At 45.9% G+C, this 10,928-nt stretch overlaps 1 protein-coding gene across 1 annotated transcript; it reads right to left on the bottom strand.

The window, feature by feature from the left end:
- Window positions 1-1,674: 1,674 nt before the first annotated feature.
- On the bottom strand, window positions 1,675-8,986 carry LOC111867787 (SET domain-containing protein SmydA-8; the record flags this gene model as incomplete). Its single annotated transcript, XM_023857938.2, is given in 3 exon segments — window positions 1,675-1,993; window positions 3,764-4,183; window positions 8,167-8,986. Coding segments are annotated over 3 exon segments (1,303 nt in total), but the record flags the coding sequence as incomplete, so codon positions are not given.
- Between the last annotated feature and the right edge of the window lie 1,942 nt (window positions 8,987-10,928).

Here is a 10,928-nt window from a genome sequence, read left to right as displayed (position 1 = left end):
CTACGCTAAAATTACTTTATTCCCGAACTTGTATCTTCTCCACTGCTCAAAACACAGCTGAAAGATGGAATCTGAATGGTGTCTGAAAACCTACCCTCTGTCTATTCTTACAAAGAACGTGTTACTTAAGGCTGGAAGAATAGAGGTAAGTTCACATTAACATCCACACTCCCCCCTTCCCTTTAAGCCTTGTGTATAGTGTTCTTTTTTATTGCGGGCTTGTCAAAACTAGCCCCAAGCGTGTCACTTCAAGACGCATGCGATACTTAGAATCCCTGAATTCACTGAATTTAAGGCTGCTAAGGATACACACAGTAAGGGCTAGAGACGAGCTAGCCCCTGCGTTATTGTAACCGTACAAATAAGCTGTGTTATGGCCAAGACATCACTATTGCATTCTCGTGTCTCCTTAATTACATCATGATAACGAGAAATATTAATATTTTGATACAAATTTGATCTCAATAAACAGAATAAAATATGAATGAATATGAAAATTTAATACAACAACAAAATCAGGTGGGGCTTAGCCCCTAATGACGCACCGCCCCTGGCCGCTCGACATGCAAACCGTGGCCAAATTCCCTTCCTTTTGGCCGAGGGCCGGCAAGTCGCTAATTTACGCCGTCTTGCCATGTTGGTGTCACCTGAGTCCCATCCGAGCTACTTGTCTGGTTCTCAGAAGATTTTGTAATGCCCGGTTAATTTACAAGGGGAATAGTGGGGGGGGGGATGTGTTTAACTCCTACACAGTAGCACAGTTGTTACTCGGCAGGTTAAGGAGTTCAGATCGTTTTACGGAACCCCGATGTTTACTAGCATTTATGAACACAAAAACTGAGTCAAGTCGGTAGTACTCCTTTTTTGTATTCCGTTAGATCCTCGGTTCAAATATCGGCCCCGAAACCGCAATCCTATGTATGTTCATGGGTTTCCTCAGTGCAACCAAACAAATTCTGGGATAGAAACAGACTTGGCTGAGATGCTAACGTCTACAGACTTTCCAATTTATTTAGAAATCACAAATAATTCGACACTGCACACACCTGAGCTGCCGATAGCCTCGTCAAATAGATTATATAAATAAATATATACATATAATATAAAGGAGGAATATAAGGTTGAGAGGGGAGCTCTTAAGTTACACGGTTTCGGGTTAACGTAGCGCTAACGCGTTGCATGGATGTGAGTTATGAAGTAAGTCACAAACGAGCGAGCAGTCTTTCGTTTCAGCGTGTAGTATCTTAATCTGAGTATTAATGATGTTATGGTGTGGATGTGTGAAATGTAATTTAATATACTGACTTTTTATGCGTGTCATTCGTGTGAGACAGAGTTAAACGTCTGCCTCAACGTATCATTCGGTAACAGGTAGGACTGGGGAGGAACACGGGAGAAAGCAGGGGGGGGAGGGTTAAGAGAACGAAAGCTTGTATAACGAATGGTAAGAGTTTCTGTTGAATTCTCAGTACGTGTTACACTAGCAAATAAATTAAGGCGATAAGTACTCTGTGACGAGGAGTCTTTCTTGAAAAAATGGTAGACACTTAGCTGATCAAAGATTTTTCTGTTTTTTTATTTCTTTCAACCAAAAGTTTCGGGGGCTGACCTCAACTCTGGCCCGCTGTAACAACGGGTCAAAAGCTCTCCCCGTTAATTTGACCTTGAACTCACCTGTCCATGAATATCCTTTGGTGTGACCATAGCATCGGATGAGGTTACACTTCACCTCAACCAGTATCTGATTGGTTGAGGGCATAACGTGGTGGTGTTCGCTCAGAAAGCGTTCCATTTGAGCGGCGTTTCTGCCGTCCACAACGCTGAGGAGGCGTCCTAATGTGGCTTGTGTGAGGGACGCCTGGCGCCCCGTCATCTGGCGTCCACACAGCTCGCACTGCCACTCTGACCCTGCTTCCAGCGGCTGCAAGGGAAACATGGAGCCCTTGCACGTCTTCGTCAGACATTTGAGGGCAGCCAGGCGCGATCCTCGCTCCTGCAAGTCAACAAGCCGAAATTTCAGTATACTTAACTTAGTTCTTACCAGTCTATATAGAACAGATTTGATGAAGTATAATTCTGATACGGAAGGGCGTTGGAATTCCATACCCAATCCTATGAACCATTCGTCAAAATGTTAAAATACTCTGGATTCTTCCCACACAGCGTATTTTCTGTATGTTTCATATCATTCTGAGATTAAACAGCGATTTATTTTCTAATCACCATTAACCGCCTGGTCTTTATAATGAAGACATAGTGTTTCCTGTGAGGTACGAACTGAACTTTTCAACACTGTCTATGTCAAATAGGATTCGCGTATTTAAAGCCGGACTCCTGGCTACAAGTCAGTTTGCATTCGGAAGGTCCTGTGACCGGCCAACTCGATCAAGGTTTTCCGTGGTTTTCCTCGTTCCTCAAGAAAATTCTGAGTTGGTACCCAAATTCCACGCTGCACTGCTTCCTTCACATGCAGTCCTCCCACTAGTAATATCAAAACTTCGCTCTAGTGTAGCCTTCCCAACGTCATACAAAAATAATTCCGATCATATGCAGTGCCTCTACCAGAAGGACGAGCGGGCACTGCCTGGGAACTTTAACCCCCCCTTCCAATGTAGTGTTTTCACTACCTCCCCATTTTCTTTCCCTTCTCTTTCTTCAAGATTCAGCAGTAAATTTCTCAAGTAAATAACATTTTCGCATCTTGTGACTGGCAGCAAATCAGTTGTACTCACAACTGCAGCTACAGTTCATTCGGCTTTACGCGTCAAGGGATTAAGCGCACTTGTTGCTAAGATGCGATGCTGGAAACACGGGCCGGCGTGTCAGATGAACAGAGAATGGTAATATTGGTACTGTGAGAAAGGATGCATTGGCTCTTATGTTACGCACCACTTCTCCTGCGCCGAACCTTGTGGTGCTTGTGGTGCTCGTGGTAGTTCGAGAAATTTGTGCAAGAACTTGCAAAATAAATTTGATCAAATCCAGTCTAATTCAAGAATGCAGTCTTCTGGGATGTAGCGCCGTGTAGATCTTGTATGAACCTACGTTTCGAGGAACGTATCGCCTCCATCTTCAGTGTAATTGTTTTCGAATTGTGCCATTTTTCCCTCTCGCTCCCACTTCTGAGCATATGGCTGAGTTCTCAGTTTTACGTCCGTACCATCATTTTTACAGACACCAGGACCCCTAGGAGGGGTGATCAGCTCGTCGCAAGGCTTCTACCTGAACACAGGACAATATAATCATAAAATAAACGCATACACACACCAAACATCCATCCCTTGTGTGGGATTCGAACCCACGAACCCGGCTACCTAGCGAGCGAAGACAGTACATGCCTTAGACCAATCGGCTGCAGCGACCGGCGAATTGTGACATTGTACAGTATAAAAAATCGCTTCGGTTTAATTACCTCGAAAACTAAAAGACTTACGGAAAAGTGTAAAAAGTAAGTAAAGCTATCCCCATAACGGATGCTTCACTTCTCTCCATAACTTTGGTAGGAAACGGAAGAAAAACGCCAGAGTTTCTCAGAATTTCAGGCAGGTCTTCACGTGAAGTGTCCGTTATTGTCCTCGCATTTTGACCAAAAGCAGGATGTGTTTACACATTTTAGCAGAAATCTCCAACATTGATTTCCATAAACGTGTGCATGCAGACAGACAAACATGGCGAAGTCAGTTGGCGCAACCCCGTAAATTTAAATTGCGACTGCGCGGAAGGACACACGTGCGGTATTGCGATGGGATGTTTGAGTTTTTACCTGGGGGTCACTACACCGTGGACAGGTGCATAGGAAATGCTTGGTGATTCCGAGGTGACGTCTCCTGGCTGGTGAGCCCCACAGCAATGACGTGTAAGTGTTGGTGATCTCCGCTCCGGCCGGTATGACCACGGTTGCCCGCACAGTCATCTTCTGCCGTTCGTCGTACCCGTGACGGGTGTTGGGTACGCATGCGTGGTTCATCATGGCGGCAATGGGGTATAGACCGCGCAGACTGGGAGTCAGTCCATTGAGAGGCCTCTCTTCCTCTGTCGATACGACTGGCTTCTTGCTTATCATTTCCTTCGGAATTTGTGCTGTTTCAAAAGCAGTCGCATCCATGACGTAACAGGCAAGACGCATGAAGTCCTCCTCCTGGGCAGAGGGTCCTGTCTCAGTGTTGCGTTTCAGAAGGTCCACCTGAAACAGAGAAAGGAGGGTGATTCTCTTGTGGGTTACTTGAAGACGCTGTCCGTGACTAGACTGTAGAGCGTCGCGTGGTAGGATGAATGGTGAGTGATAGGGAAGGAGCTGGTAGTGGCCTAAACGGGTGTTTGCCAGGAGGGATTGAGAAAAACCACGAAGAATCTCAGGGAGAATAACGGATGTCCCGCAGGAGATGGGAACCCAGCAATTCCTCGGTACAAACTACGCCGTTATTTCTAAACCAGTCTCTTCGGTAACTTCGTGTAGTCTGGTAGAATTTTACCGAAATTCTGCCAAAATATACTCTGTCCATCTTCAGGGCAGAAGAGAAAGCAGGAAGCAAAATAATTTTACTCTGCTTGCTTGCATGGAACATGGATAATGTACCGGACTATACTCGTATGTCATTTCCCTGAGGAGAGAACTCTTCTCTGTGACATTTGAGATGATATTAGTGTACCTTAAGGGGGTAGTGCGTGAGTGTGTGAACTGGATTAATCTGGCTCAGGACTAGTGGCGGGCTCTTGTGGACACGGTAATGAACGTTCGGATTCCACGTAACACGGGGAAATTCGTAAGTAGCTAAGCGACTGTTAGCTTTTCAAGAAGCACTTTATTCTATAATCTTAGTGTACTGGTCGTATGTACGATGTTACCAACTTTGGCACTAACTTCGCCGACAAGCGGCGGTCGCTTGGTCGCTATAGTTGGCTTGTGGACTAAAACCACGGAGTTTGTTTTATGAACGATGTTACAGTCTTTTGCAGTAGAGAGTCTATTGTATTGTGTACCGCAAAATGGGCGAATTCAAAATCCTTGCACGAATTAACGCCCGTGGCGTGGCCCAGCAGCAAAGAAGAGTTAGAATTAACTTTATTCAGTTTGTATCTGGTGTTTTGTTAGGATAATAAACCGTTAAGTATCTTCTTGTGCCCGCAACTCCAAATGTTGCAGTAAAAAAATCTTATGCGTCATGAAGTAGCGAACAAGCCTTTCGCTTTTAGGTCTGTTTCTTGGCACCGAACCAAATGTAAACGTTTGCTGCTTCGCGTGTGTATCAGCTTGAGCACTCTACAGGGGTGTGTCCGCGGATCGAACTTCTGGGTAACCCCGTTGGGCGAGAAACCCACTGGAACATATGGCGGGGTCTAGACTCGTATTCGGGAGGTTCTCGGTTCCTGTCCCGGCTGAGACACGTGCTATCCTGCCTGTGGCTTCTCGTTGTTTCCAACAGTTCCTCCAGGCAGATGCTGGGATGGTTACTGGAGTAGGCCACGACCGCTTCCTTCCAAATCCTTTCCAATTTAGCCATCGTCCTACCGTTCGACGCCATATAGTCTAGAAACTTGCGGGAAGGAAGTAAATTGCATTGGAAGGGGAAACATGAAGTCCTCGCTGGTCGGTAGAAAGACAAAGTTGTCCCTCTGCTTAACAAAGCAACGTGGTATGAGGCGCCTGAGGGAATGAAGGTGTAGCTGCATGCGATAGATGGATGTGTTGTCAGCTACATGCTCCGGCCGCTTTACTCCATTGGAGAGGGACCGAGCACCCACTGGATGGGGCTGAGGCCCCCACTCACTACTCTGCCGAATTCTTGCTTGAATTACTCTTCTATCCTGAAAACGGAAGCAGTACGTTTCTCTGAAACATCAACAGACTTGTACCAGACTATACGGTGTCACACGCCATAAGATAGTGCTCATCACAGGTAGGGTTTCTTAGGGCTTATGACATCTGAAGTTTTCTAGACGGTGAAAACGCCTTGTAATCTTTTATATTGCAACCGACGTTTCGGTGGAATAATCTACCCCCATCTTCAGTGTTGAAGGCTTGTACGGCGTGTAGTCTGGTAGGTGGTTACCAGTGCTTCGGAGTAAAATACTGCCTGCATCTTCAGGATACAAGACTTGTAATCTGTCATATTGTTAACACCGTTTCGAAGAGCACACTGCCTGCATTTTTAGAGTACAAGTGTTGTACACCATGTAGGCGGTAAGTAGTTGCCAAATTTTCGGAGAAACATGCTTTATCCTTCTTCAAGATCAAAGACTTAAGGACCGCATTGTCAAGGAGTCCGTTACTGACGTTTCAGATGAACATATTGCATAGAGTTTCAGATTTGAATATTTCAAAACAGCCGAAACGTTGGTACCTACCTACCAGACTACACGGTGTCATAATCCAGAGCACCTCAATAGACTCTTGCTCCACAGTAACGCAACAGACGCCTGGGTGCACCTCACGCGGGGCTAATACAGCGCTGCAACACTGCCACGACAGTCTCCTTCCATATTCCTTCCAATTCAATATTCACTTGTCATCATACCACTCGGCGCCACTTAATCTAAGCTGTTCCCAGCGTCGTTAAATAAGACATAAATAAAATAAAACAGGACGTTCCTTGGTGCAGAATGTGGCAGGCGAAATGGGCACCCCTGAGATGGAACGCTGTTTGTTGACCAGTCTGTAGTATGAATCACGCCCCTCCCCACAGATTATCTTGTCAATCAGGGTGCTTGTGTATACTGACAGGTGCAAGAAACATGAGGCGGGTGTGACTGTGACTGACTTGCCTAGCCTGGATTTCTCTACTTTCGTATGTCCGATTTATGGCGACTGCGAGTCTCGAAAATTTCAATTGTTTTGGGTGAAAATCCTCTAACAGTTTAAACATTTCATACTCTTTAAATTTTTAAAAATATCATAAATTCGAAGTATTTCGAAAAATGTAAGAATTGGAAATTAAAAAATAAAAGTAAAGTAAAATAAAGTAAAGCTATCCCTGTACCAGGCCGTGAAGGCCCATAGGGTTCTGAGACGTTGAGGCTCCAACATTTTCAAGACAATCGGCTCAAAGATGGCGGTAAGGTTGTCAGCCTTACGCGCCGGCCGCACTCTACTCCCCAGGAAAATTATTTAATTAGCGTAGTTGGTTGAGGTACTATGCTAAAGCCGGAAGGTCGCGGGTTCAAGTCCCGATGAGGTCAATGGATTTTTTCAATTGACCTAATTCTTCCAGCCGCACTATGGCCCTGGGGTTGACTCAGCCTCTAACAGAACTGAGTACCTGGAAATTAAAAAATAAGCAATTAAATTTTTTTAATTTAAAAAATATCAGACGTTTCGAATATTTGTAAATTTGAAAATTTACCTCTGAGTACAGGAGACGTTAGTACATTAAAGAAGCATTTAAATATTTCAATGTGGCTTGTAACAGGCGGTGTGAAGTTTATAACATCACTGGATCACATAATTCGTGAAGGAATATATCCATAATTCTACAGACAGGCCACGGCACACTCCAGTTGAATGCCAAATTCGCAATTCCCCTAAACCTTTGAACCCTGAAAATAATCCAAGTAAGTGAAAGGTGTCAAGTCGCATGGGCAGTAGGGGTATAGCTCTAAGTATTCTTAATCTCGGGACTAGATATAATGAATGGAGAGTTTCAAGCGCCGGTGGCATTACCCCGTGTAAAGAGCCCTCGGTACCCACTGGATGAAATTAATCTAAATACAATTTCGTACCTCACAGGAAACACGTTACGTCCCGCTACAGAGCCCAACCGGTTAATGCTGTTCAGGGAAACAGTCGCTGTTTACTGTGAGAACCATACGGAACACACAGATACACTGTGTGGGCAGAATGCAGAATTCGTGCTGTAAATGGTTAAGAAACAAGCCTCCCTCATAAACCACAACCAAGCTAAGTTACATAACCACCTGGTTCCGGCAGGGCCACGGCCGGTGTTACAGCGCAGGCACCTGAGGGAGGCATGAATTTAAGAAGGGCACATTTTACATCCCCCCCACCCTTTAACATTCTCGTCACATTGTCTTGGAATTTTGTGTTCTTAATTTTTAAGTTTTAGAGAAAGTTCAGCCTTTTGAACTGAGCCGGGGAAGGGGGCCGGATCATCTCGTCTCCAGAGGCGGCACTGAGGTCCGAGCGAAAGCAATGAGCACTTGCGGTGGTACCTCGAACGCATGTTGGGAGCCGCTGTTACGTTGCAGGCACTGGAGCACTTGCCGCTTGATGGGGCTGAGGGCGAGGCACCTCACCGGGACTGAGGCTCTCAGGAGCTCAGGCGACCACGAGCCGTTCGTCCGCACACCCCAGCTCCTCAGCTTCTGGCATTCGAAGAGATGATTATCAGCTTCTTCACACTGGGTCGAGCACACGGGTAGACCGCATCCCTTGGAGCAAGGCTTCAGCGTCTCGGGTCCCTGATGGCAGCCAACACATAATGGCGGGCAGTGGACGCCCGCCCGTGGACCTAACACCAGTGGGACATCTTGAAACACTACCTCGCCTGCCAGTATTTCTCGACTGGCTACGATACCGCGGCCGCCGAGGGGAGACGGCGCCAGGACCCACGGCCACTGCTGGGCGCCGTCGTTCTGCAGACTCGCTAGCCGGAGATGGTCCCGCAGCAGCTGCGTCGCCTCTTCCACCGTTCCAGCCATCCGCTCACCAAGTGACTGACCACGATACCTGCTACGGCGTCGTTTAAAATATAGGCGCCGACAGTGGGGATTCATCCAATCACGGAGAGGCTCGCGTCATACCGTCGTAAACAACTGCGTACCGCGTAGCACTTTTTTTAAGCTCCCAAGCACAAGGCCGCAACACCTCGCGGTGGCTCTCAGAAGGGCGAGATGTTTGGTCTGGGAAGGAATGACTCATGTTAACACTGGTTTCTTTGTGGTTTATTTAAATGTGCTGTCAGTAGCTCAGATTATAGAGCAGACGTAGTCAAACTGTGGCTCGTGTGAGCCATTCCTGAAGCTTTCGAGGGGGGGGAATTGTCCTCTATTTGGGAAGCCCGTATCCTAGCACCTGGGGCACAAAATCCATGTCTATTGGTGGGTCCAGGAATTGTGAAAATTGCCATATGTGGCTTCGGCTTTAAGTAAACTTGGTCATCCCTGCCTGCTATATAGCGTCGACTGCTGGGACAGCAAAAGAACGATGAATAGAAAATGTTTGTAGTCTGATCGAGATTATTATCCAGACACCTTCGTGGAGAGACTGAGGGAAGCCACGAAGCACCCCAGTCCAGGTACTGTAATTCCAGTCCGAGGCTCTTAACGGTCGAAGCGTAGCCAAGCACAAAACCAGTGACAGGCAAGCAGATTTCCTGAAGATGGAGCCGATACGTTACTCCGAAACATCAGTGTACTACTACCGAACTACGTGACATTACAACGGCTGTGAGAAACTCAAATCCACCATTGACTGTAACGTGGTAGAAATATGTACACAACAGTCGTCGTTGGATGGTTTGGAAGTAGCGTGAGTCGGGCACAACATTCCTCGCAGATTGCTGCTGTAACTGCCGATAGTGGAATGAGGCATCAGCGCTGATAAACGCTCGCACTCGCTAGCGTAGAGTGGATGGAAGGTTTCTCCGCTACTATTCCCTCACATCAGTTTCTGTACATGCACACATTTATAAGAATGCCGTAAAAAGATAACACAAAGCTACTGTGCTTTATAACAGGTGCTCAAAGTGACCCCCTTCTGCTTGTAAACATGCCTCATATCGCATAAATAAATTATGTGACACTTTCTGAAGTTGATCCATGGTAATTGAACCAGTTACGTGTGTTATTTCATTGTTATTTTATACGGGCGAAATTTCAGTAATTTTGTGGCTGTGAAAGCAGATCCTACCGAAAAGCCAGTTTTCTGTGCTAAGCGTCTTAACGATTTTCGAGGACTGATCTGTAGTCTTGCCATAATATCCCCAACTTTTTCTTCAGTCAGCACAATCCTCTTCGATTGCTTCTTTATGTCACACACTGAACCTGTGGCCCGCCACTTTTTCACAAGCTTGGATACACATGACTTTGTGGGAACTGGCACATCGGGATATTACAGTGAGACTTATTGATTACATTTTCTGTATGTTTTCTTTCCTTGGAAAATTTTTGACAATAAACACACGCTGTTCAATAGTGAACTTCATTTCAGTATAAATGTCTACCGCGTATCGAAATCTCTAACACAGACGGACAATTACTGTGACTTAATTGCACTGACAAGATCACGCCACACGACCGTGCGCGTTTATCAGCGCTAATGACTCATTCTGCTATCGGGAGTTACAGCAGCAATCTGTGAAGAATTTGGGGTATGGTCAACGGCTTAGCGAAGTTTCCTGATTCCTTGAACGCAGTGTAGTACAGTAGTAGTATTTAGAAGTGACAGTCCTCCAACGCGGAGTAGGAGAAGAATTGGTAGTGGCGGGGAGAGCTCCAGCATGCTGACAAGTGTGGAGGAGAATGCAGTACAGGCGTTCTCAAAAGGAAATAACTTCTTACCTCATTGTGTTGCATAGTGTTGGCGGTTTAGTCTCGATGATGTTCACACATCCGATGTTAAGTTTTAAGTGCCGAATGACAGACTATTATGCACTATACACTGTTATATACATGAAGAGTTTATTTACATATTACACAGGTCTATTCTAAAGGGGCAAGAGAATATGCAACAGCCAAGGGCTTCAAGGAGTAGCAACACTGTGAGTAAATATCCGAACTTCCCTCACTCTCTTAGCAACTAAGAGACAGAAGAGGCAGCATGCGGTGAAATGAACTGTGTCTCTGTATGGCACAACTACCTATGTGACTGCTACGCGGGTATCATATGAAAAGGAGGACCACTAAATGCACTGATGGGGACTGTGAGAGGAGACCATGAGTACGGTTGAGAAAACGAGAACTGTTTGTGCTAG

The sequence above is a fragment of the Cryptotermes secundus genome, unplaced genomic scaffold (genome assembly GCF_002891405.2).
Source record: "Cryptotermes secundus unplaced genomic scaffold, Csec_1.0 scaffold195, whole genome shotgun sequence".
In the NCBI taxonomy this organism is placed as follows: Eukaryota; Metazoa; Arthropoda; class Insecta; order Blattodea; family Kalotermitidae; genus Cryptotermes; species Cryptotermes secundus.
Note: the sequence above shows the minus strand (reverse complement) of the source record. Positions and strands in the feature narration are given on the sequence as shown.